The following is a 27,187-nucleotide window of genomic DNA, read 5'->3' as shown; positions in this document are numbered from 1 at the left end:
TTTATGGGTCTATATAATTAATTTCGCGGTTTGTTTCCATTTGTTTTCTTCATCGTTTATCCGTATGTTATTTTGTTTAGATGTTATCTTACATCAAATGTCCAAGATTCATTCGAATATACTATAATCCTCAATTTGTATGAAATTATTTTAACACTATGGTCTTAATGAATAATTCATGCCATTTCATTTACTTCTCCTAGTAATATTATATGTTTAACATGTAAATACACTATATTACATATTAAGCCTAGTACTGAGATCACGTTTTCGCATGAAAAACTGTTATACCCCATATAAAAAAACTTTAGCGCGCAATAAATGCGAAATTTTTGTTTTGAGCATTTTCCAACACATATTTATACAACCCTGGATCGCACGAAAAAAGAGGCAGGTATATTCGCATAAATAAGTTAACATCCCTGGGTTTGAGACCTTATTTACAGAGATAGATGATGATATTCGTTTTTCGCAGAAACGAATTTAGTACTAAGCATTATATGTTAATCAAAATAACTGTGAATATACAAAAAATAAGCGGCTATCCAGACAAAACACCAATTTCGTGCAGCGCTATTGCTACATTAGCTTGTATTCAGATCATGGAACTCCGAGACTAAGATGGGATCCGTCCAGAGTGATTTGGTAGTGAGGCGAGTAGGTTTGGCTGGAGAAGTAAAAAAGTGACAGTGTCTCATCCTTGATTAAAGATGGGACACACGTCAGCTACGCTAATATGTAGGAATTGCCTTATCATGGAAGGCCTCGCGATAGGGGCGGTGGTCAGAATCCGAGAACAGAATAAACCTTGTAGCTTCTCACCGCTTCAACTACAGTATCTTCATGAATCCTGTTTAGATATGTTTGGTATGCTGCCTGATCTAGAGGTTCTCTTTTGTAGCGCTGGATCTCGCGCTCTAGATAATGTAGATCAACCCTTACCTTCTTTGCTAGTGGTTTGACAACATATCTTGGTCTCCACATAAAGGTGATCCTGGGATGTGCTGCGGAGACATCTTGTGGCAGTTCTAAGGACAGCGTTCTGGCAGGTCTGTATGTTATTCCACTGCGTTTCACTTGTCTAAGGTGTCCACACTGGTACCTTGTTTATATATGGGACACACGTCAGCTACGCTGCTATTAATAATTGATACGTAGGAATTGAGGCGGCTGCATTTGCCTGATGTTAGTTAAGCAAAACATACCATGGTTAGGTTAGGTTAGGTTATGTGGCAGCCCGATGTATCAAGCTCACTTAGACTATTCAGTCCATTGTGATACCACAGTGGTGAACTTCTCTCTTATCACTGAGTGCTGCCCGATTCCATGTTAAGCTCAATGACAAGGGACCTCCTTTTTATAGCCGAGTCCGAACGGCGTTCCACATTCCAGTGAAACCACTTAGAGAAGCTTTGAAACCCTCAGAAATGTCACCAGCATTACTGAGGTGGGATAATCCACCGCTGAAAAACTTTTTGGTGTTCGGTCGTAGCAGGAATCGAACCCACGACCTTGTGTATGCAAGGCGGGCATGCTAACCATTGCACCACGGTGGCTCCCAAACATACCATGGTTGGTACGCCTCTTTCCTCCGGTGCTGTTCGAGCTCCGAGAACAGGATTAACCTTGTAGTTTCTCACCGCTTCAGCTACAGTATCTTCATGAATCCTGTTCAGACCTGTCTGGTATTCTGCCCGATCTAAAGGCTCTCGTTTTTTTAGCGTGGGATCTCGCGCTCTATAAGATGAAAATGAGACCCTTACATTCCTGGGTGGTGGTTGCCTATGCACAAGATGGTGATTTGGATGGCTATTGCGATAGCAACCCAAGAGTTACTGCTTTGACAACATATAATTGTGTCGCCGCACTAGGATGATTTTGTATCCACAGGGGTGTACTGCGGAGATATCCACTCACAGTTCTAAGGGCAGCGTTCTGACAGGTCTGTATGTTATTCCACTGCGTGTCGCTCGTTTAAGGTGTCCACACTGGCGCTGCATAGTTTACCACTGACCGGCCAATTGCCTTATATGTTGTCAACAAGGTTTCTTTGTCCAGCCCCCAAGTGCTGCTGGCAAGCGACATGAGGAACTTTTCTCTAACACAGAGCTTAGCATGGGAAGACAACTTAAAAAGGTCAAATGCCAATTGTGACCCCCGCGAATATTGGCGTAATTTATAGTAGGAATTGTTTCGCCATCGACATTCAACTGCCTGCGTACTTCTGCTGTTCATGCAGTGAATAGTGTGTCTGAGGATTTGGTTGCAGTATTCTCAAATTTCTTGCAGTGAAATAACTGGTAAGATCAGCAAGGTAGACGTTTAATCAATGGCAAATATCATCAACAATGAGCCCGGATTCCATTATTATATATTCATATGTGTATGATAAATTTTCGGCGCTGATAGGAGGGGGTGGAATAGAGGATAGGTAGAGGTTGAACAGTACCGGAGATATCACCCCTCCTTGGGGAACTCCATGTTTCGCTCTACGGGGTCTTGACTTCTTATCTCTAAATTCCACATACGACTGGCGCCCGCAGAGATAAACCAACGCCGGGTTCCTGTCGGTATGGACGTGTTTTCGATGGCCTCCAAAAGTCTGGCATAATTGGCCGTATCGAATGCGATCGTCTTATGACACGGCTTGGGAAGATTGAGTCGTCAGTCGTCGTGCTATGTACTTTACGGAATCCATGTTGATTGGTTGGCAGCTGGAAAATTCTCCACAAGGCTGAGAAGTAGCAGTGCCTCAAGTGTCTTGGTTACTGGCGAGAGAAGGGATATCGCTCTGTACGAATCACTTCTACTCGAGTCTTTTACCGGCTTCATTAGTGGAATCACCCTACCCATTTTCCAGACATCGGATATAATGAGTGATTCCAAGGGCAAATTGAGGATTCTGGTCAAGCACGCAACTCCCAGTATTCCCAGATGCGTCACCATTAGGTCGGCTCCGAGTGCCTTAAATGGTTTCGCACTGTTGATGCCATTGGTTAGTTCGGTCATGGTAAATTGTAGTGTATCATCTGCTCGGAGACCACGAATGCGACGAGAGGCTTTCCTTTTCGCTCTATCTCGGGATGTTCGACAAATTGTCGGTTTAGAGATCTAGCGCATCTCTTTGGATCAGTTACCGCCACGCCGTCAAAGGTGACTGAAATCCCATCATCGAGAGGGTTCGAGAGGGCTCTCACTGTTGTCCACAACTTACCTGTCCCTACGCCTAGATTACATTACTTCAGGTGCTCCGCTCCATGTGTTCCGCTTGTGTTCATCGAATATCTTGCCAATCTCTAGGTTCAGTTCCCTGATTCTAGGATTAGCAGAGTTAGTTAGACGGCGGTCTTCACGATTGTCTGCGAGTCCCGCAGCTTCTACTGGGAAGTTAGGTATCTGCTGGCCAACTAGACCAGCGGGTACGAAGCGAGCGGCTACAGCGTTGATGATGCCCCGGAACACCCTCTGGCCAACACAAACACGGCATCCACAGACTATGAAATCGGAGCGTCGGTCGATTGTGAGAATTATGGGGGAGGTGTTCCGATCTCAGTTAAATTGTGATATCTTGCCAATCTCTAGATTCCGTTCCCTGATTCTATGATCAGCATGGCTAGCACGACGGCGTTCTTCACGATTGTCTGCAAGTCTCGAATCTCTAGATTCAGTTCCCTGGCTGTGATTCCCTCCGCTTCTGTTGAGAAGTTGGGTCTCGAGCGGCTACAGCATTGATGACGCCGCGGAACACCCTCTGGCCAACATAAACATGGGAGGGGGACGGAAGCTGTCTGAAACGTCGATATGTGTATTCTTTGAAGCAGTCCCAGTTAACTTTGTTTTGGTTGATAAACGTCCGTCGTTCGGATGTTATGCTGCAATCACCCATAATCTTCGTTCACCGTACAAAATGTGGGTTCATTTATTTGATCTGCCAATGCTATGTTTTTCTGGTCTACGAATTTTTTATAACAGGACAGTTCCTGGATAGCACTAATCTACTAAATTTGACAGCTGTCGCGTCAGTAGTTTACGAAAAATAATATTTAGAGTGAAGTATCGGTTGTTTATGTAAAATAGTAGATAAAAAGAATTTCGCACATTTTGAAAGGAAAAATAATGACACAGCTTCGGGAAAACAATGATGTGCACCGAAGACGACTAACGCAGTGACCGTCCAAATGACTATTTCCTGTTTTAAACCAAAAAATGGTTGCTGGAACCGATATTTCATAAAGTAATGATCCCACAGCTGTCAAATTTATATACACGTCTATCTATGATTCGTATAAGAGAGACTTCCTGTTTATCTCTTTTTCTCTCTTTTAGATATTAGAATAAATTTTTAGCTTCTAGTAACTTTTAATAGCGCTCTAAAACTATTTAATCATAATTTTAAAAATTCTCTTTCTTCTTTTTCATAATTTATTGCACCCTTTGGCTTTATTATAACTCATCGCACACGCATCGATGCTTTTATAAATTTCAAATAATTTTAACATCAATTTAATAAATAATGGGACCTAACCTTATTAATGCTTTTATATATTAAAAAAAAACTTTGCAATTTGGAAATATATCTTGCATGTGCTTATATAATATTTGTTTTATAAATGGGAAAACCCTAAAATTAAAAAAAAAACGCAAACAGAAATAGATAGCACATTTTTAGATGAAGCACTTGAATCAGAATCTGCTTTAAAAAGTCCCCAGTTTGCCAAACCACCATTGCCACCCTCGGCAATGGTGGACAATTCTAGTAGTCACAGCAACAATGGTACTATTAATATATCTCAATCTGAAGGAATGCTGGAAGAAGGTCGTGTGGTTACTGTTCGCGATCTGCTAAAGGGTCTATACGAAAAGGCTTGTCAACAAAAACTCTGGGGTCTTGTACGTCATACGGCTGGTATGCTAGGAAAACGTGTTGAAGATTTAGCCAAAGCTGTAACTGATTTATTGGTACGTCAGAAACAGGTTACAGTGGGTATGCCGCCTAATAATGAATATACCATAACGGCGCCATTGCCGGAAGCTGATCTAAGGCAATTGATACATGATGTAAGTTTATTAGGAGGTTATGGTTTTTTTTCTATTTCAAATTTATTTCAATTTGATTTTTATGATCTGAATGTTTGTTTCGTTTTTTAGGCCTATGGTGATGATGAAAGTACAGCTATGTTGACACAGGAGTTAATGGTATATTTGGCCATGTTTATACGCACAGAACCCCAGCTCTTCCATGAAATGTTACGTCTCCGCGTGGGTCTTATTATTCAAGTAATGGCCAAAGAGTTATCGCGTACTTTGAATTGTGATGGTGAAGCTGCTTCAGAACATTTATTGAATTTGTCACCTTTCGAAATGAAGAATCTATTGTACCACATTTTAAGTGGAAAAGAATTTGCCGTGAGCAGTGGTAAGTTTAATAATAGACACCCTTGTCCAATATTAAGGATATATAAAAATGGATATAGAAGAAAGTCTGCTAAAAACAGCAGTCGAAGTTTGGTCCAGAGAACAATAATTCATAAAGTGTATAGGTTTCAAATATCACCCAAATTATTTTCGAAAATGTTGCTCTCAGACCCCATAAAGTATATACAGTTGTGTGAAAAATAATAAGGACATTCGTTTTTTTTTTGTTTTTACAAATTCATATCAAATTAAAGAATTTTTGAAAAAAGACGATATTAAGAAATTCTGTTAGAATTTGCGTTTTTCTTCCTTTCGTTTTCACAGCAAAACATTTTGTTTGCAAAATGAGTGATTCATGCTGTGAAAAATAATAAGGACAGTTTTGCTTTTTTGTAAAAAAAATTAGAAACCCTTTTATTTTTGTAAGTAAATGCATAAAACATATTCATGGCTTTACACTAATTGCGAAATAAATCCGATTTCTGTAAACTTTTTGTGAAATATGGGTAGAAATAAGCGCTATGACCGCGCTATTCAAAATAGTATTAACAAATTAATTAAAGGCGGACATTCGTACAGAAACACTACAAAAATGCTCGGCACGTTGATGCATACACTGTTGAAAAAATACACTTTGGAAATGGATTTAGAGTCCGTAGTGCATGAAAAGCGTCATTGTTATCCTTTAACTGGTGAGGTGAAATTTGTTTGCGTAATTTGGAACGTGGGGTAAATTTGAATCCCTCTTTTACATTAATATTTTTTCTATAAAAAAATAGTTTTTTGTATCATTATTACATTTGTTGATTAGACACATTGTATTTAACGAAAATAAAACAATATTTCGAAATATTATATGTACTTTATTTCACACGTCCTATTTACAATACATGTAAACGAGTGTGCGAGGTAGTAAATCCAAAAAGAATATTAAACAAGGATTAAAGTTTGCTAAAAATCAAATCGATTGGCCTAAGCAAAAATTGCGTAATATTCTATGGCTCGATGACATAAAAGTAAACTTGTTTTCTTGTGATAGAGGTGTCCACCATGTAGGTTAGGTTAGGTTCAAATATACTTTGAAAATGGTCCAAAACGGTGATGGTAGTATCATGGTATAGGAGTCATTCTTGTATTATGGTGTGGGTCCTTTATGTCGTATACAGAATATAATGAAATCAGCTGATTACACAGACATTTTTCCAAATACAAGGCTGCCGTATGTCGAAGAAAATATGCCACTCAAATAGATATTGCAGCAGGATGGGTTATTATCCTACTGGAAGATCTATTTGAGAACCATACAACAAGGTACACAAAGAAGTGGTTCCAGGACAAAAAGAAAACAATGTGTTAGAATGAGCGGTACAGTCCTCAGAATTGAACCCACTAGAAAATGTGAGCAATAAGGTCAAACAGCCAATCAGGGGAAAGTGTACATCAATTTGCGATGAGGTCTGGAATCTAATACAGGATACGTGGAACGATATACCGCTATATTTTTTGCCAAAATTTGGTCGATTCAATACATAGAAGATGTTCTACTCATCTGGATAACAAAAAATCCGCAAATAAGTACTAATGTAACCCTACGGCTCTATGGAACAATATTCAGTATAAATATCTATATAGTTTTGTTTAATTTGGTAATAGGTTTAAAATTTCATGAAGTGTTCTTATTTTTTCACACGTAAATCATATCAATTTATAACAAATCACAAAAATAACGAATTACTTGTACAACAGTAACAAAAATTTTGTTTCTAATTTTGTTTCTATCTTTTAAGAAAAAATTAATTGTTCGGTTTTTAATGTTATCTAAATGTGGGTAGGCATTGTCCCTATTATTTTTCACATAACTGTATATACATATATTGTGGCCCGTGGTGAAATTTTGAATCGATCTAGCGATGTCTGCCCGTCCGTCCGTCTGTAAAAATTTCTCAAACTTACGAACGAAACAAGCTATTCGAAACTTAGCCGACACCCATATAAACCGACACCCAGATTTGGCTCGCGTAGCCTTTTGGAGGAGCAAATTTCATCCGATTTGGTTAAAATTCGATGTGTGGTTTTATTCTTGGCCTGGTCCACACCGGTCCATAAGTATACATAGCCCCCATATAAGCAGATCTCCAGATTTTATTGGTCTATATCGTTCCATAATTATATATAGCCCCCATATAAACCGATTCCCAGATTTGATATCCGGAGTTTCCTGGAGGTACAAATGCCATCTGATTTTATTAAAATTTGGTACGTAATGTCAATATATGGCCTCTACCCAACATGAAAAAATTGGGCATAAACCGATCCCCTGATTTTACTTCTTGAGCCTCGTGGAAAAGCAAATTTCATATGATCCAATTGAAATTTAATAGCTGATGTCAGTATATGCTTTCTACATAATTAATGCATATCGATTCATAATGATATATAGCGTCGGACGAAGCGACCGACCAAAATTTGAGTTGTAGACCCTTATGGTCAATTTTTTGGTGTTTTAGCAGACTGCTGCATCACTAACAAATTTCTTTTGGTGTACCATAAACAATATCATACATCGTAAGGATTGTAAGAAAACCATATCCCAGTAAAAAATTGGAAGTTACTCTAAGGAATAACTTTAAAGGCACTTCTAAAAATGTCCTCCCGAAGATGTTCTTTATTTTAACTGTACAGGAAGTTTTTTAATTCATTTTTTATAATTTGCTTTTTTAAAACTTTTCATGTAGGATAAAAACAATAAGAACACTAGTTTACAAAAAAAAAAAATCATGTACACTTGATGAAAATCAACTTTTCTTATGTATTTTGAGCTGCTGAATTCGAAATTAGTGGAAAAAGAGCGAAAATGTAAAAATAACGGGATATCTCAAAAATTTGTTCATAAAAAAATTTTAAACCTTTTTTTTTGAATTCAGCAGCTCAAAATACGTAAGAAAAGTTGATTTTCATCAAGTGTACATTTTGAGTGTAAACTAGTGGAATTAATAAAATGGTACAAATCATTTAAATTTTGTCGAAAAAATGCTAAATCCTTTTTAAAAATAACGAATTTTAGAAAAAAATTTACGTCAAACGTTTCAGAAAAGCGTTCGAATGCATTAAAAATCAGAAAAAATATTAAAATTATTTAGTTGGCGAAATATCACAATTTTTTTATGATCCGAACACATTAAGGTGGGCACTATGTTCTTTTTTCGAGTTGAAAATCACTTTATTTTCGCGATAACTTTTTCTGAAATGATCAATTTTATAAATGAAAACAAACATATTCCTCTAAAGTATTGCCGAAAACTAGAAGAACAAAAAACTGCGCATTAATTGAGTTTAATTTATTTGCTTTATATGGAACAGTTTTAATAAAGTAACCGCGAAAATTTCAACGCGAAAAGCGAACATAATACTGACCTTTAGAGTGACTGCTGTTTTAGCAGAATTTTTTCTATGAGTGTAATAAGTCGATTAATCGAACAAAGTCAATATCAAAAGTCAATTAGTCGTTTATATAATCATTCCGAGTCTGAGATTGAATCCGCGGCCCTCTGCTTTGTTATCTAAAGATGAGACTATGTTCGGTTTTCAAGCTGAAAACCAGCTTGTTTTCACGGTTACTTTTTTTTAATTAATTAAATTATAAATATAAAATGGTTCACAATCAATTCCTTAGATCTTTTCCATTCATTATTTCACAAGACTTTATACAAATATAATCGTCTTCATACAGATTTTTGTACTTTTAATTTAGTGTTTTGGTGAAAAATACGAACATAACATAGTACTCACCTTTATGCATACCTTAGAGTAGCACTCATTTTCTGCGTTTATAAAACATTTCATATATACTAATCTCTTTATTTTTAGTTGCTCGTGGAAATCTCTCGATTGTTAGTTGCAAATCAAGTCGTGTGAGTAAGAAGTCTCAAATAGGTCTAGGTGATCCTGAAGGTGAAGATGCCATAATTGCCACAATCGATGATCGCCAAGGCCAATGGTTACGACGTCGCCGTCTGGATGGTGCCTTGAATCGTGTGCCGCGTGATTTCTACTCCCGGGTATGGACTGTATTAGAGAAATGTCAAGGTTTAGCCATTGAAGGTCGCATACTACAACAAAGTCTAACACAAGAAATGACTCCTGGAGAGTTGAAATTTGCTTTGGAAGTTGAAACAGCTTTAAATCAAATTCCACAACCTGAATACCGTCAATTAGTGGTAGAGGCCTTAATGGTATTGACACTAGTTACAGAACACAATCTAGTACCCAATTTGGGAAATGTTATTTACGTTGAACATTTGGTACACAAAGCAAATCAATTATTCTTGGAAGATCAACGTAAAGTACAAGGTGATGCTACTTTATGTTGTGCCAAGTCCAAAGATGGCAAGGAGCAACATCAAGCCGCCTCGGGCATGTTACTTTGTGGCGGAGCTGCTTATATATGTCAGCATTTATATGACAGGTAAGCTATAAAGCTAGCTAAAAGCTTACAACAAAAATAATTGTAATTTTTTGTCTATCCTAAAGTGCCCCTAGTGGTAGTTTTGGCACCATGACATATATGGCTCGAGCTGTGGCTTTGGTTCTGGATTGTGTTCCTAAACATGGCGAAATGGAATGTGCAATTTCCTAACTTAATATATTACTTATTTTTATATAGTTACATTGTGTTGGATTATTGTTAAATAACGAGCTTAAATTAGCATTTAGTTTCGTTAATGGCAAAACTATTGAGGTAGTGTTGTTGGACAAAATAGTCAAAAATTGTAACCTGATTCAGTTTTCTCTGACAATCTTATTTCATATTAGTAACACGACTATCAGTTTTCTCCATTGTTTTATTTCTTTTCTTTCTAATGAATGTTAAAATTTCTTAGCAAACATCAAAAGCGAACGATGTTTTCAATCTAAGCAATTGTGTTTCCTAATAGATGTAGAATGACTCGAATTTTTTTTTAATGTTGAAACTTAAGATTAAGCTGAATATATGTACTACGTAAATTCATTAATACATGTAAAGAAAAACTAATCATATTTAATACACATCATTTTTTTCATTTACAATAATTGTCACTGATTCTTAAATAGATTATAGAGACTTCAAATATATTATGTAAAAAATATATATAAAGATATATTAAAAAAAATAATCAGTGTGTGTTTTTTGTTTTTTCTATAAAAAACAAATATTACAATTCGAAAATATTTCAGACACACTGATAAATCAGGTAATCAGGTTTCTAATAATATGAGATTCCCAATAATTATTCGGCTCTATCCGCGACTTTGCGATTCTTTTTTCACATTGTCGACTTTTTAACCCTAGTATACCCATTAGAGCTCGACCAAAAAGGATATTTATGGCTGAAGCCGATTTTCGGCAAAAGTGACAATATTCGGTCGAAGTCTATTAAGACTTTTACATGTACAATCCCAGCAAAAACTCTCATTACCCGGTAATCTTGTAGGTAAGTCTGTTTAAAAATTAATAACCACTTATTAATTGGCATCGCTCCGGATTACATTTACATACGTATGTCCTAGGAGGAAAGTACTTCTCCCCAGCCATACCTTTGGCCATGAAATAAGTAGTGCTCTTAAATCATATAATCACCTAATATGTAATCACTTATTCGTAGATATACCAAAGTTGGCAAAATAGCCACTTATTGTCTCAGGCAACCAAATCTCGATAATATTGACTTCTCTAACCGATTACAATGGATCAAAATATGGCGAGTAATGCTGTAATATGAACATTACTTGAATAGAAACGAATATTGTAGAAATAAACAAAAATGTAGCAAATCATCTAAATAAGATTACAGGCAAATTAATTTCACAGTTAAAATAGAAATAAATGTTGTTGTTTAAGGGAGTTAGATTCACATTATGTTCGAAATCTACTAAAAGTGGATTTTATATATCACTTTTTTATAAGGCAAATGACAGTTGAAATCTAGTGAAGTCGATTTTGAAAGTGTAATGTGAATGAGGTATAATAAAGCATTTATTTAAAACATAGTGTGGTAATCCGGATCCAGGCACCGGAAATTACGGAGGACTCGTACCACTTCCTATGCCAGTGTCCAGCTTTATCCTTTAGAAGAAACAAGATACTGGGCTCCTCTTTCTTTCAGGCTCTCACTGATCTGCGGGTGTGCAGCTTAAGGGACATACTTGCATTCATCAGGGCCTCTGGTTGGTTGTTATGAGATTTCTTTCAAAGAGAACGAGCAGGATGAAGCTCCTGCGGCAGCTACGTATATATTTAAAAATATAATGTGCGAATTTTGTATGAATCCTATAAGGAAGGCAAAACCGTGTTTTCTTTCTATCAGTCCAACCTGATGTTTTTTAAAATCTGGTGAGTTTTTCGGGAGAAAAGTGGATTTTCAAATTTTTGAATTCCATGATATTGTGAAATGTATCTCTTGTCTCTTCTTTGGCTCACAATTTCTTTCCAAATTCATGATAATTGTTTTTGTTTTCCCCTCTCATCGGTAATATTTGTATGTGGCTATCACTATGTTGTTGTTGTAACAGTTTTTAATGTAGTTTCATCCACTTCAGCTAGTATCTAGATCAAGGAACTCTGCGACAAGGATGGGATGTGTCCAGAGTGATCTAGTGGTGAGACGGGTAGATTTAGCCTGGCAAGCGACAAGGTGATGAGTGTCATGTAGCCCTTAGTTACAAATGGGACACACGTCAGCTACGTTGCTATCAATCACTTATAGGTAGAAATTGTGGCGATTGCACTTGCCTGATCTTAGTTGGGCTAAAACTACCCTGGTTTGCCGTGGGAGGTCTCTCTCCTCCGGTGCTATGGGTAGTGGTCGATGGCAACTTCGATAGTAACCCAAGAGATACTGCTTTGACAACATGTAATTGTGTTGACGAACTGGGATGATCTTGGTCTCCTCATAAAGGTGATCCAGGGGTGTACTGCGGAGAAAACCTGTCGCGCTTCAAAGGGCGATACATCTTCTTCACCGACAGTTAGGCAGCAATAAAGAACTTGGTTAATGCGAACATAACATTGAAGGTAGACAGCCACTGTCGTAGAGAGCCTAGAGCTCTCGCTGAACAGCATAATATTACTCTGTGCTGGTTAGCTGGACATTATGAAATAATGGGTAATGATGAGGCAGATGTGATGCGGTCTCATGCGGCACGGATAACGTTTAGGATTGGCTTAATGACTAATGATATTTGTAGATGGTGTCTGGAACCGGAGGCTACGAAAGACTCCTACCATTTTTTGTGTCCGTATCCGGCATTATCATTTAGAAGTAATAAGATACTGAGTTCAGGATATTACTGAGGTACGGGACTGTTCCTCAGTTCCATCATTCCTTTAAGGAATTGGTGTCATCCTCTATAACCTAACCTATCCACTGTGATACATTTGTTGGAATAAATAATTCTTTATTTCATGGTAAAATTAGGATATATCGACTAGTTTAACCCTAGGATAGACTACTTGGTCTGGCCAGACCAAATTTGACTTTGAGCGCTTAGTGATCGAAAACTTATAGCCTATCCTAGGGTTACGAATGTATTGCCACGCCTTTACTTATGTATTTGAAATCCGATTTTTGAGGTTTAAATTCTGTTAAAACTAGCTGAATTCTCTTGAAAACAAACGTTAAGTCGAGTGTTGGTTCTTTGATTGAGTAAAAATGGCATTTTGTTTTTTCTACTATACTCATTTTGTCGCTATTTAAATGCTGCTGCTAATTGAAAGCTGTATCCCTACCCTCTTATTCTTTCCTGTCTATTGTGACCTAGTATTAAAGTGAAATTAATTCCTTCAGCATGCAAAAATAAGTGCCAATGCAGCAAAGGCCGCTTTCCCAGATTGGATGAATTCATAAGCAATGAAAAATAAAACAAGCAGTGATTTTGTTAATAGACTCGCAGAAAGTCATATTTATTTTCTAAAAATAAAGTTTTTTTTTCAATACTTAAACTGAAGAATGAATTTCTATTGAGTGTTTTATATTTTAGTAGTTGTAATTTAAGACACATTTTTGTATGATTTTTGCCTGGAGCAAAACATAACATAAACTCAAGATTTATCTTGTCTAAAAGGAATATTCCTTAAAAGGCCATGCCCTTTATATAAGGAACAAAAAAATTTGACATTCTTAGACGAAATAATGAAATTTAAGAGTTGGTTAAATAAAATCGAATAGTGCAGGATGTAGGCGTGGTTTTAATAATTAAGTGGTGTTTTTGGTTAATTAAATAAACATTTGTTTTAACAAAAAAAAGATCTAATAAAATGTTAATAAATGTAAGAGAACATGAGGTGTGGGCATAGTATTAGATAATATAGAATTAAAGGATGAAATTCCTTAAATAGCTTAACAATAACCACGGTCGGGTACTCGTCTTCTGGGGGCACATCTGATAATATCGTCCACACGCAATATCATCTCGGCAGCTTCGGAAGCGGACATGAGGACTTGGCGTTTAACCGCAAACGATTCTGTTATGCCTAATTCTTTCATATCACCAATTTTGCCCTTCTCCATATCTAAACCCATAGTAGATTTTCCTTGTGCATGGGCAGCACGTAGTTCGGACACTAATTGTGCTGAGTCATAACCAGCATTGTCGGCAATAGCAGTAGGCAAAGCCAAAAGAGCACCTGGAACAAACGAAGTATTATTTTTACATTTATTTGCTAAAATCTATTATCGTTGTACTTACGACCAAAAGCTTCCATGGCAATTGCTTCCTTGCCGGGAGTTTCAGCTGCCTTTTTGAAAACTGCATTTGCCATTAAGGCTTCTGAACTACCACCGCCATAGATAACACGTGACTCTTTGACTGTAGCTGCCAATACACACAAAGCGTCATGCAATGAACGATCAGCTTCATCCAGAATTTGCTGTGTAGCTCCACGAATAACGATGGTGCAAGCTTCACCCAATTTAACTCCACTGAAACGCATCAAAGTATCCTCACCAATCATTACTTGCTCAATCACGTCACATTCGCCCAATTTAACCAAGGAAGGATTATCGAAGGTTGAAACAATTTCACCACCAGTTACCAATGCCAAACGTTCAATACCATCAAAATCGGCATGTTCAATGGCCATAACACCGGCATCGGCAAACAATTGTTCGGGATAATTATAGATCAATTGACGATTGATGAATACATTACAATTGTGACTTAAAATCTTCTGTACTTTGTCCTTCATCTTTTCTTTTTCAGCCATTTCCAAATCGGCAATTTTGGCTAAAGAGTCTACTTTGATGTTACTACCGAAGACTTTGATCTTATCGGTATCCATAGGAGTATTGGCAATGAGAATTTTAGCCTTCTCAATCTGAAACATATCGGAGAAAATGAAATACAGTATAAATAATAGAAAACATGTTGACTAAATGTGAAATAACTTTTAAGTAAGGCTAAAACTTGCTCATAATAATTGCAAGCTACTGGCGTCCTCTCCAACCATGTTATATATATGAGATAAAGAAAAACACTTCACAACAAGCTAAAAAATTCCGGAAACCGAGACTTTCTTTTCACAATAACTTTGAATATCAACAGAAACAGTCCGAACAGAAGGTTCCCAAGTCCGATCAGTGTGAAGCCATCCCGAAGCTTAGAGAAATCCAAAAACCAAAGCGATTGCATAGCAATTTTTTGTGAGAGCAAATTGTATTCGGATACTAAAGTATGTTAGGAATATTTTCACTATGATGACTTTTTTACACCATCGAACTCGTCAAAATGGCTGTGATATGATATATATATAAAACATAATTCACAACCAATTTGACGGATCAATAATGAACATTTATCTTTTATCTTTTCTTCCGAATTTCACATCCTATAAAAACAAGTAATACTATTATTATTACATTCAAGAAAAACTTACCCTCTGTGGTTGATGTACACCAGGTTTCTTGTCCAGCAAGAAACCTTCATCCAAAAATGAATCGTCCAAAGTACCGCCAGTCTTTTTTATGATTTGTATAGCATGCAATTCTCCGGAACCCTTTAAACGCAATACTGCATCTACCGCCAAATTGGCAAAGAAGTCTTTATGTTGGTGTAAAATTTTCGAAGAAAGTGTAGTGCGGGCTATATTCAAAAGATCTTCTTTGAATTTGTCATTGTTAGCCGAATTGTCTTGAGAAGCTTGTACAAGAGCCTCTCGAGCAATTTTTGTGGCCATACGCCAACCGGCAATAATAATTTGAGGATGGAGCTTTTGATCGACCAATTTTTCTGCTTCACGTAGTAATTCGGCAGCCAATACTGTTACGGATGTGGTGCCATCACCAACTTCTTCATCTTGAACGCGGGACATATCAACCAAAATTTTCGCTGCAGGATTATCAACGCCAACACATCTCAAAATTGTGGCACCATCATTGGTTACCTCAACTTTACCGGCTTGGCGGCCATGTGACACCAGGATTTTGTCCATACCTTTAGGTCCCAAGGTGCTCTTAACCAAATCACCAATGGCGATGGCACCGATGAACGATGACATGCGAGCCATTTCGGCTTTTTCTTCTTGCGCCTCATTTTTGAGCACGCGGACAGGATTCAAAGACATTTCCTAGAGAAAAGAACAAATTAAAAAATTCGAATAATGTTAACACGTTTTTTGAAGGAAGAAAAAGGCGTGATATTTTCCCCGCTGTTACTGTACTAAAGACCCATTCTTACACAAAAGTTACTAGGACAAGAGTTCAGTAGCATCTTTCACCATTTATGGAAGTTGGCAACCCTATACATCAAAACCGTTTTTAAAGGAGTGTGACTTTCGGCATAACCTAACTTTCTATTTGGAAAGTTTTGTAGCATTTTCCAAATAAAACTGTGATATGTTATCAATTTATAAATGTTCCTTCTGGATTTGGGAAAATCTGTGCATACCCAACGGAAATCACACCTCCACAAATTATAAGTCCAATAGAAAATGTATCATAAAAAGATTGAATGATTCATACACCGCTTAACATGCTGTTTACCACAAGCTCTGAAATCTCGAAATTTCCGAAGAATTTTCAATAAATTTTGTAAATCCGTTGACATTTATCATAAATTTTTCAAAAAATATAACAAAAACTAAGAAATTTTCATTGCAATTGCGAATAATCTGGAATAAAATTCTCACGTGCATTTTGCTTTTTTACACTACATACACACACGGCTTGCCTACACTATTCGTTACCCCGCCGTTTCCACTAACATTACTAATTGAATGATGCGGTCATTGTGCTTGCTATTCTTCTACACATCCACTTTTTTCATGTTCACACCCGGCAAGTTAATATCGTTTTATTTACATTACAATCATAGAAAATAAATCGAAAAAATATTTATTTTGTTTTATAAACAGTAAACGATTTCTTTCAATTTAAACTATTCAATAAATTGAGAATTTTCCACATCATTTACCATTTTGTTCGAACAATTTGTATGCACCACTCGTCACATTAACAGCTGAAAACTGATTAACTTTTCGTTTATCTTCTTTTGTTGGCATTTGACAGTATGCGTTGCCAACTTCTACAGATTTGTTGATAATAAGGTTGCCATATCGATATTTCAACAAGTAAAGTAATTGGATTCTGGCAATTTTCGCGCAAACAACCCAAAAAATTTGAGCTATGTAAATCAAATTAATGCCCTGTTTCTGTATGTCGAACGAGAATGTTTAAAATGAAAAACAAAATATTTGGGTTTCTCTATGCCGACAGGCAAATCACTTCATATTTTGTTGTCGAGTAACAAACGAACATATACAATAGGTGTCCAGAAAAAAGTAAAAACAATTTTGAAATTTTAATCAATTCTCAGGCTAAACATTTTAAAATACTCATTTTTTATAATCAATGTACTCTCATACAAACGATATGAACTTTCAAAAATAGAGAAACCCAAATTGATTCGAATTCGAGTGACCGTTTTTCAGTCGACTGGGTTTTCGTTCGATCCGACACACTGTAAGATTCTTTACAAACACCGACATTCCGTCCGGAATAACTGATAGTCTGTAAAGCGCATTATAAACACAAGGATGACACCATACCAATTCGAGGGTCACGATTAGCGCTGTCATTCGGGATTAATTTTTATGAGTCCCTAATCGGGTCATGATTAGGGCTGTCATTCGGGATCAATTTTTATAAATTCCGGGATTCGGGATTTCAAAATATAGAATCCCGGGATCCCGAAATTTTCGGGATTTTATATTATTTTAAGTAATAATAATAAAACAGCGCCAAAAATTGTTGTACATTAAACCAATTTAGGTTAATTCAATTTTATTAACAAAAGAACATAAAAGTAAATTAAAAAGCAATTTAAAATTGCTATCATACTTAACTTACTCAGCAAAACATTTTAAGATTTTTGATTAGATTATGTATATGTTCGTACACTTGTGTTAATCCTTTGTACTTCATCGTGTTAAGTAACTTCTTAAAATTATCAAGGCATCCACATTTTTATCAGATAGACGCACTCTTGTCATATTGTCGACTGACCTTTTTATTGCTTTTTACTTTATGTGGCCCGAATTGCTTTTTTACTTTATGTGGCTCATTGTTCAAAGGAGGACATTATCGTATACTTCGATTTTTGATGTATACCTCCATGTATAATAAATTCTTACTCAAGGTGTACCATACGAGTAAATGTTTACTAACTCAATTTCTCGGGTATGAAATCTAACGGCCGTTTCCACTCAGTATGAATATTAATAAATAATGCTAAAAAGCCACATATTTAACAAATTGGAATTAGTTTTCGGAATCCCAAAATAAATTGGAATTAGTAGTATTCGGAATCCCGAAAAATCCCGGGTTTCAAAATAAAAAATCCCGGGATTCGGGATAAATCCCGTCCCGAAAACCCCGGGAATGCAACTAGCCTTACAAATTACTTTTTTCAACACATTTTCTAAATTAATTTCAGTTGAAATTATTTATTGAGATTTTGCTGATGTATGTATTGAATTCTACTGCTGAGTGTAATGTATTGTTACGTTTTTATATTTAGGCGTTTTTAATTACCCGACAATTAAAACACGGTTCTTTTAAATAACGACAATCTACAATTTATTTACTATGACTTCACACTTTACAATTCGTTCACACTGAAGTTATTCGTTTGACGCTTTAATTAAGACTGACTTGTTAGCAGCATGCGAGCGCTTTTATATATGACAGTGTGGCAATACGAGAACATTCTGGTAGCACTACAATATTCTGGCAACGCCAGAACATTCTTAGACAATGCTAGAAGGATCTACGACCATTAAGTAATTCGTCTGGTGGCTGCCAAACACATACACACTCACATAGATATATGCTCGCATTACTACAACAACAATGACAATAGACAATGAGATGAAATGAGAAAGCAAAATAACAAAGCAAAGGGGTTGTTATTCTATGAGAGAGTAAGAACTAACATTTCGGTAAGCAAACAAAAGAACATAAAAGAAATTCAGGAAAATACTAGAAAATGAATAGATGATTCCAACAAGTGATAGCGAAATTTTATCGTTACAATTTTAAATTTTAAATTAACGGAAACTAATTTAAATAAACTTATATCTATAATTATCAAATTCGTAACACTGTCTCCCGCTTAAGCCTGTTCGTCCCGAACAGGCACAGAACCTGTTCCGTAAGGAGCCAATCGTTCCAGATGTACAACTTTCATCTTTGATCTAGGGCTGTCGTCCTTCTGAATCCGGTATACAACATCATTGATCTTCTTGATGACTTTGTATGGGCCTTCCCACTGTGTTTGCAGTTTAGGACACAATCCTTTCTTTCGTTGCGGGTTAAATAGCAGAACCAATTCTTCTTCTTGGAAGCCTTCAGTATTTACAGCACGATCGTATCTCGCCTTCATTCTGTTGCTGACCAGTTTTATTTTGTTGCGCACTGATTCGTGAACTTCACCGAAAGTGTTTGGGATGTCGTTTCTGTTTTCTTCCATGGCGAGCTCATTAGGTTTAGCACCGAATATCAGATCACCAGGCAACTTCAACTCAGTTCCGAATAGAACATTGGCCGGTGTTCGAGAGGTGGAATCATGAATGGCAGATCTATACGACAGCAAAAACTTTGGTATATGCTCGTCCCAGTCCCTCTGGCCGTTGTCCACTACTTTTCGAAGATGTTCCTCCAGAGTGCGATTAAACCTTTCTACCATGCCATCGGATTGTGGATGTAATGGTGTAGTCCTCGTTTTCTTGATACCAAGGGATTCACACATCTCTTTGAATATGGCCGATTCAAAATTTCTTCCCTGGTCTGAGTGAATCTCGGACGGCACACCGTAGCGACATATCCAGTTTTTGTTGACAACATCCACAATCGTTTTTGCTTCTTGGTTTGGAATTGCATACACCTCCGGCCATTTGCTGAAGTAATCCATTACCACAAGGACATAACGGTTTCCAGAATCACTTACTGGGAAAGGGCCTGCCACGTCCATTGCTATTCTTTCAAACGGGGCTCCTGGTCTATATTCTTGCATAGGACCTCGACTTTTCCTTGTTGGACCTTTCGCCTTCATGCACTTCTCGCAATTGGCTACCCATTCAGCAATTGATTTCTGGCATCCAACCCAGTAGAATCGTTGCTTCACTTTCTCGGCGGTTTTGGTTATTCCCAGATGACCTCCACTGGGACCATTATGGAACTCCGCCAAAACATCTCTTATTTTGGAATCTGGAACGATGATCAAATTTCGGCTGCTCTTGCCATCTTCGCTTTCCCATTTACGTTGCAGGGATCCATTGACTAGAACTAAACTATCCCATTGAGCCCAGTATGATTTCATAAGTGGACTTTCGGCTGCGATGTCTTTCTTACTGGGCTTCTTGTTCTCTTCCTTTGCCGAAATAATTTTGTTCAAAATGGGATCTTTACGCTGTTCTGTTGGCCAGTCCACTCCAGATTCGACGTGTAACAGCCGAATATCAACAATCTCCTCCTTGTGTTCAGCTTTCGAGCAGTGCTTGCATGCTATACTGCAAGGTCGACGTGACAAGGCGTCAGCGTTACCGTGTTTTCCACCTTTTCTATGCTCGATACTGAAATCATAGCTTTGGAGCCTCTCGATCCAACGTGCCAGTTGAGCTTCCGGATTCTTGAATTGGAGCAACCATCGTAGAGCTGAGTGATCAGTCCTGAGCAAGAAGTGTTGTCCATACAAATATTTATGATAATGTTTTACACTCTCTATGACGGCTAGCAGCTCTCGTCGCGTTACACAGTAGTTCTTTTCGGGCTTGGACAACGTTCGGCTGAAATATCCGATGACCTTCTCCTTGCCGTCTATCTGTTGGGATAGCACACCTCCAATACCATGCGCGCTAGCATCTGTATCCAAAACAAATTTTTCGCCCGGAATAGGATACGCTAGAACAGGAGCTGAACATAAAAGTTCTTTTAAATGTTGGAATGAATCCTCCTGTTCGTCGCTCCACTGGAACTTCTGACCTTTTTGGGTCAATTTATGGAGACTAGCGGCGATGCTGGCGAAGTTTGGGACGAATCGTCGGTAATATGTACATAACCCCAGGAAACTTCTTAATTCGTGGAGATTTCGGGGTCGTGGCCAATCTCTGACAGCTTGGATCTTGTCTTCATCGGTGGATATGTCCTCTGCAGTCACATGATGACCCAGGTATTTAACTTCCCGCTGGAAAAGGGAGCATTTCTTTGCGTTAAGGCGTAGACCAGCGGCTGACAATTGCTGGATAACGTCTTTCAAGTTCTTAAGGTGCTCGTCAAATGTTTTGCCCATCACTATGATGTCGTCCAAGTATATCAAGCACGACTTCCAGTGCAACCCCTTCAGTACCCGCTCCATCAATCTTTTGAAGGTAGCCGGAGCGTTGCAGAGCCCGAACGGCATTACATTGAATTGCCAGAGACCGCCATTAACGCCAAAAGCCGTCTTTTCCTTGTCTTTCTCGGCGATCTCTACTTGCCAATATCCACTCTGCAAATCAAGCGTAGAAAACCATGTTGTTCCGGCTAGTGTGTCCAACGTGTCATCAATGCGTGGAAGCGGATAACTGTCCTTTTTGGTGACATCATTCAGTTTTCTGTAGTCCACGCAGAATCGGGTACTTCCATCTTTCTTTTTGACCAGCACAACTGGGGAACACCAAGGACTTGATGATGGCTCGATCACTCCACTCTCCGCCATTTCCTTTATGAGCTTTTGAACTTCGTCTCTTTTTGCCAGGGGAACACTTCGTGGTGCCTGTTTTATGGGCCTTTCTTCTGAGGTTTTAATTTCATGTTTCACTACAGATGTTCTTCCTTGATTTCCCTTTTCAGAAGCAAAAGCAGAGGCGTTTTTCCACAACAATTGCTTGGCTTTATTTCTCTCTGACGGCGATAGATGACGTGTCCAAGCCTCGAAATACCCTTCTAGATGTTTTCTCACTGCTCCATGTGTCTTTGATGAGTTGCCTTCCAAATTGACTATTGCCTCGGCTGGTGTACATTTTCCAATATCAGAAAATTTTACAATTTGCTCATGATTGTCAGACAAGTTCAAGACACGAACTGGTATTAGTCTCTCTTCGTTCGTTGTTACCAGGGCATTTGCTATCAAGATGTTGTTGCTTTTGTTTTCTGCTGGTTCAACAACCCACAATTGGCCGACTTCACAATCTCCATTCATAGAAACCCATATAATTGCTTCGGCATTCGGTGGTATAGACTCTGACTGGCTCGTTGTCAAACGTCTGACAGGTGTATTCTCGTCGTATCCCACGTTTACCGTTATTTCGGCATCGCACCATGTCATTACACGACGCTTCATATCCAGATTGAGGCCAAAAGCAATCATGAAATCCGCTCCAACTATAACTTCGTCAACTATATCGGCCACAATGAAATCATAAGTAACGGATTTGTTAGCAATAGTTAATTTTACGGTGACCTTTCCATATACGGTTGCGGGTTCCCCTGTAGCCGTGCGTAGCTTGACTCCAATTAGTGGTGTAACTTTTCCTTTTACTAAATCAGATCTAATGATAGACTTTGATGCACCAGTATCCAACGTCAAAGTACGCTTGTCGCCATTAATAACACCCGCAATAGTTAAATTGTTATTTTTCTGTTGAACTATTGCTATGGAGATGGTGGGGCCATCGTCTGTGGGAGCCAGCTCTTGCCCCGCTGAACTAGCTCGATTTAGTTTAAAGATGACTCACTTGACTGTGGGGTCACCTTCTTATGGCTATTGTTTAATGGAGATGGTGATGTGGACCTTGACCGTTTGCGTCGTGCTTTGCATTCTCGAGCTAGATGTCCCGGCTTATCACAGTTATAGCATTTGATCCGGGATTTATTTGCCTCTTGCTTCATTTCTTGCATTGCCTGCTTCATGGCCTCTTTCATCGACTCAATAACGGACTTTGATTCATCACACTCTGTCTCTACTTTACGTACCTTGTGAATTTGAGGCCGCGCTAGCAATCTCGCAGTCTCCTGTGCAAGTGCGAATGTTACTGTTTCAGCGAATGTAGCCTTTTGTGACGCATATGTTGCACATTTTATATCTGGGTCTCGAATTCCATTGACGAAGGTTTCAATCTTGATGCGGTCCACAAGAGGATGACTCTCACCTGGGTATGTCAAAAGCACTAGCCGCTCAACTTCTGTTGCGAAATCTTGTAGGGTTTCATTCGATTTCTGGATTCTTCCTCTCAATTCCATTCTGAAGATATCCTGCTTGTGCTCTCCACCATACTTGCGTTGAAGTGCCGCTATTACTTCATTGTAGTTATTTCTAGAAGCAGCGGGAATGCTTTGTATCACATCAGCAGCATTGCCCTTTAATGCCAATAGAAGTTCAATTGCTTTATCATCGTCATTCCACAAATTTCTACAAGCAACCATTTCGAATTGGAATTTGAAGACATCAAATGACGTTGAGCCATCGAAAACAGGAGTTTTGATTTTTGAGCCCTCGATGACGCGCACTGGACCACCTTTAATTTCCAGCTCTGACATTTTTTTCTCGATGTGCAGAAACTTCTCATCATGAACCATAATTTTCTCATCCACGGAAAGAACTTTCTTATCTAATTCCACAATTTGATTTTCTATATGGTCCACACGTTTCTCCATGCCTTCAGAAATTTGTTGTAATTTTTCGTTGACCATTCTAGAATTTTCGTCGAATTTTTCTTCCATTTTTCTAGAATTTGCTTCCATCATTTTGCTCAAAACATTGAGCATTGATGTGTAATCCACAACACTCGAAGCCACAGATGGAGTTTCTACACTGCTTGTATTGACGAGTATTGATTCATCAATGTCTTCCTTATAATCAAACTCATGCGTCGCAATGTCCATATTACGCCGTTCAAACTCTTCCAGTAGACGCTTTTGAAGCTGGGCCTTATTGCCTGTTGTCGGCAGCTCCAATTTGCTCAATTCCTTTTTTAAGTCTTCCACACGAAGCTCATTAAACTTCATTGTAGATTTTTTTCGTTATTTCACTTCCGACACCAATTGTTACGTTTTTATATTTAGGCGTTTTTAATTACCCGACAATTAAAACACGGTTCTTTTAAATAACGACAATCTACAATTTATTTACTATGACTTCACACTTTACAATTCGTTCACACTGAAGTTATTCGTTTGACGCTTTAATTAAGACTGACTTGTTAGCAGCATGCGAGCGCTTTTATATATGACAGTGTGGCAATACGAGAACATTCTGGTAGCACTACAATATTCTGGCAACGCCAGAACATTCTTAGACAATGCTAGAAGGATCTACGACCATTAAGTAATTCGTCTGGTGGCTGCCAAACACATACACACTCACATAGATATATGCTCGCATTACTACAACAACAATGACAATAGACAATGAGATGAAATGAGAAAGCAAAATAACAAAGCAAAGGGGTTGTTATTCTATGAGAGAGTAAGAACTAACAAACAAAAGAACATAAAAGAAATTCAGGAAAATACTAGAAAATGAATAGATGATTCCAACAAGTGATAGCGAAATTTTATCGTTACAATTTTAAATTTTAAATTAACGGAAACTAATTTAAATAAACTTATATCTATAATTATCAAATTCGTAACAGTATGTAATTTATCGAGAAAGCGATTTTCGCAACAATTTCTGAAAGCTAATATAAGCATTTCTCCAATACTTGTGTTTATTGGGAGCTATCTGTGTTTTCAACATGATGGTAATGCCCATAAATGATGCGAGTTTTTGCCAATAACTACTTCTCGTCTGTACGGTCAATGTATAAAATGCTAGAAAAGCATTTGGCAACGTAGTGATTTCTTGAATTACCAAACACATATTGACAGAGGTTCCAAAGACGTGTAATACATAACAAGATGTCGAACTTACGTTACAGACAAACCCCAATAGATGTCGTCGTTGCATATTGGTTCAATCTTTCACTCATTGGAAAAGTTCATTTCTGAACATGCACTCAAAATAGCGCAGACACAGTTTTAAAGTATTTTTGGGTGATTTTACCTCACACCTGTTTCAAAGTCAATTTTGGTATTCCCTATTGCCGCATAATATTAATAAAGTTAAACTATGTCATAGATGCTTTGAGACCACACGAGATGAATGATCGAAAAATATCAAACATATCATGAAATTGGTTTTACTGGTTTACGTGCATAGCCTGAAGGTAAACTGGACTACGTTATGAAACTATAATTGGATTATTCCACGGCTAACTAATAAACGGTGGATGGGAATACGGTCATTATTGTGTGAAATTTTTACTGAAAACCGGTCATTAGTGTGTGAATTTTCACTGAGAAATACGGCCACTATGCAACTTTAAGATGGTAACAATATGCCACTTTTATGCGCTTTACACACTATCAGTTATTCCGGATTACAGTGCTCGTGTCGAACATATCCCATATATTGTGCACATTATAAGTTAAGTCCCAAGGCATAATCGATACTGCTGCATGTTTATGGGATCGATAACACATTTACCGATTATTTAGTCATCGCCGACAAGTCGTATCGATCCGACACACTGTAAGATTCTTTACAAACACCGATATTCCGTCCGGAATAACTGATAGTCTGTAAAGCGCATTAGATGGTATCAACGCTGATTTATTGTAATAATATCATTGCATTTTGTAGCATTTACTCAATTTGTAATGGAGTGTGTCTTCGATATATGTACTTTTTACGTGTTGTATTTGGTTGTGATATTCGATTCAACCCTGCCAGCATTTCAAAGTTCCATTTCAACCTCATCGTTACCACAGACTCGTAAATGTCACTTCAACCATCATGAAAAGGTACATCAAAAAGTACATGCAAGTAATTTGCCATCCCTACTGTTAAAAAAGCCATTTTTTTTGTGAAACGCCAAGCGCAACCAGCTTGTTATATTTTAATTAAATAAAAACGAAAATAAAGTTCTGAAAACATAGATTATACGCTTAAAATTGTGAAAGGTATATTGGTGAACAATTTGGTGATTTTCCAAATGGAATAAAGTGATTGTTTTTCAGATATTTTACAGACACGCTGCCTCCATGGAATAAAAACACTGGTTGATAGACGCAGCAACATGTAACTCGCTACTTGCATAGACCAAGAAAGGTATAGACATCTCAAGTGAATTCACAGCGCTGTAGTTTGTCTGCACACCGTAGATGGCTCTTTTTCGTCTGTAATTGAGTGATTTTTTAATTTGGCTTTAATTTGTTTTCTTTCCTTTGTTCTTTTAATGAAACACCAAATATTGAAAAAGCTTATAAAATTCTATACATCCACACTTTTTTGTAATGTAAATTGACTGATTTGTACGGTAATTCTCGTTTTCTAAAAATAAATTGAGTCACTTGACTGCGCCATTGAGTGGAATGACTGCGCACTGTAAATAAACAAAACCATGGTGAATTCACTTGAGAAGTCTATACCTTCCTTGGTCTATGCTACTTGTAACTCAACATCATCATTAATGCCAAAAATTATGTTAAATGTAATGTGATAGTGGTATAAATGTTATATTTTTAAGAATTTGTAAATGTTTAATCAAATTAATAAATATCTAAACAAACGTGTTTTACTCGACCACAATGATTCTTTTACAACTATCTTAAAATGCACTTTTTCTGATTGTTTGGAGGGTCCCTTATTGGCGTCGTTCTAAATTGATCTATAAAGGCACCTAATAATTGCACTCATGCGAAACATTTTTGTAGTAACTTGGCGTGGTACAACTTCTCAATAGTGACGGCGCTTTTCCGACGAGTTTTTGATGTCGTATATGATTGTTTTCGACGTAGTGGGGATTCTCAAAAGAGTCCCCAAATTCAAAAAATGTTGGCAGGGAAATGGTCATTTGAAATTTCCTAGTCCATAAAAAAGTCATAACGAAGGTATTTTATAATACGAGGGCAGTTCGGAAACTTCTTAGCCTAGCACAAAAAGCGCGGTATAAACAGAAAAAAGTTAAGTGTTTTGGAAACTTCCATCTCTGTTATGAACACATGTTAAATTTTGTTTCAATCCATAGACCAATTAAAATAGAGACATACCTTGATAATTCACCATGGTTTAATGACAGTACGCATTTCTAATTTTTCCATTGTAAAACAATTGCGGATGCGTCTTTTTTGAAAACCTGTTTGCCAGATCGAACATAGACTAAGGAAGGTATAGACAACGAAAGTTAATTCACAGCGCTGTAGTTTGTCTGCACACCGTA

The 27,187-nt window shown here is 37.5% G+C and overlaps 2 protein-coding genes and 1 long non-coding RNA gene across 14 annotated transcripts in view; 2 read left to right on the top strand and 1 right to left on the bottom strand.

Moving 5' to 3' along the window:
• LOC142231715 (putative phosphorylase b kinase regulatory subunit alpha) overlaps positions 1 to 10,568 on the top strand; it is a 28,129-nt gene extending 17,561 nt beyond the window's left edge. For 6 of the 10 annotated variants that reach the window (XM_075302341.1, XM_075302340.1, XM_075302338.1 and 3 more), the window contains 4 exons: positions 4,649 to 5,058; positions 5,149 to 5,416; positions 9,283 to 9,880; positions 9,946 to 10,568. In XM_075302341.1, coding sequence (XP_075158456.1) covers positions 4,649 to 5,058; positions 5,149 to 5,416; positions 9,283 to 9,880; positions 9,946 to 10,051 — 1,382 coding nt within the window. In that variant the 3' untranslated portion in view covers positions 10,052 to 10,568. The remainder of the gene's footprint in view (positions 1 to 4,648; positions 5,059 to 5,148; positions 5,417 to 9,282; positions 9,881 to 9,945) is intronic. The other 4 variants (XM_075302345.1, XM_075302344.1, XM_075302343.1 and 1 more) reach the window with 1 other exon arrangement.
• Positions 10,569 to 13,324: 2,756 nt separating this feature from the next.
• CCT2 (chaperonin containing TCP1 subunit 2) lies at positions 13,325 to 17,011 on the bottom strand. 3 transcript variants are annotated; one of them, XM_075298661.1, is made up of 4 exons: positions 16,861 to 17,011; positions 15,326 to 16,015; positions 14,140 to 14,767; positions 13,325 to 14,077 (listed from the first exon to the last, which is right to left on the bottom strand). In XM_075298661.1, the coding sequence occupies exons 1-4, from the start codon at positions 16,861 to 16,863 to the stop codon at positions 13,791 to 13,793; spliced, it is 1,608 nt and encodes a 535-aa protein (XP_075154776.1). In that variant the 5' UTR covers positions 16,864 to 17,011; the 3' UTR covers positions 13,325 to 13,790. The 3 variants fall into 3 exon arrangements, with proteins under 3 accessions (XP_075154776.1, XP_075154775.1, XP_075154774.1); XM_075298660.1 differs by lacking the exon at positions 16,861 to 17,011 and adding an exon at positions 16,577 to 16,597; XM_075298659.1 differs by lacking the exon at positions 16,861 to 17,011 and adding an exon at positions 16,410 to 16,436.
• An 8,684-nt stretch (positions 17,012 to 25,695) lies between these two features.
• Positions 25,696 to 26,556, top strand: LOC142228270 (uncharacterized). The gene is made up of 2 exons (XR_012720115.1): positions 25,696 to 25,928; positions 25,986 to 26,556. It is a non-coding gene; the product is annotated as an uncharacterized LOC142228270 (long non-coding RNA).
• Positions 26,557 to 27,187: the final 631 nt, after the last annotated feature.

The sequence above is a fragment of the Haematobia irritans genome, chromosome 3 (genome assembly GCF_050003625.1).
Source record: "Haematobia irritans isolate KBUSLIRL chromosome 3, ASM5000362v1, whole genome shotgun sequence".
In the NCBI taxonomy this organism is placed as follows: Eukaryota; Metazoa; Arthropoda; class Insecta; order Diptera; family Muscidae; genus Haematobia; species Haematobia irritans.
Note: the sequence above shows the minus strand (reverse complement) of the source record. Positions and strands in the feature narration are given on the sequence as shown.

Coding starts and splice junctions, on each gene's coding strand:
- CCT2 (XM_075298659.1), bottom strand. Junction 14,768..15,325: donor GTGTACATCAACCACAGAGG/GTAAGTTTTTCT, acceptor GATATGTTTCAG/ATTGAGAAGGCTAAAATTCT. Junction 14,078..14,139: donor TGCCATGGAAGCTTTTGGTC/GTAAGTACAACG, acceptor CGTTTGTTCCAG/GTGCTCTTTTGGCTTTGCCT.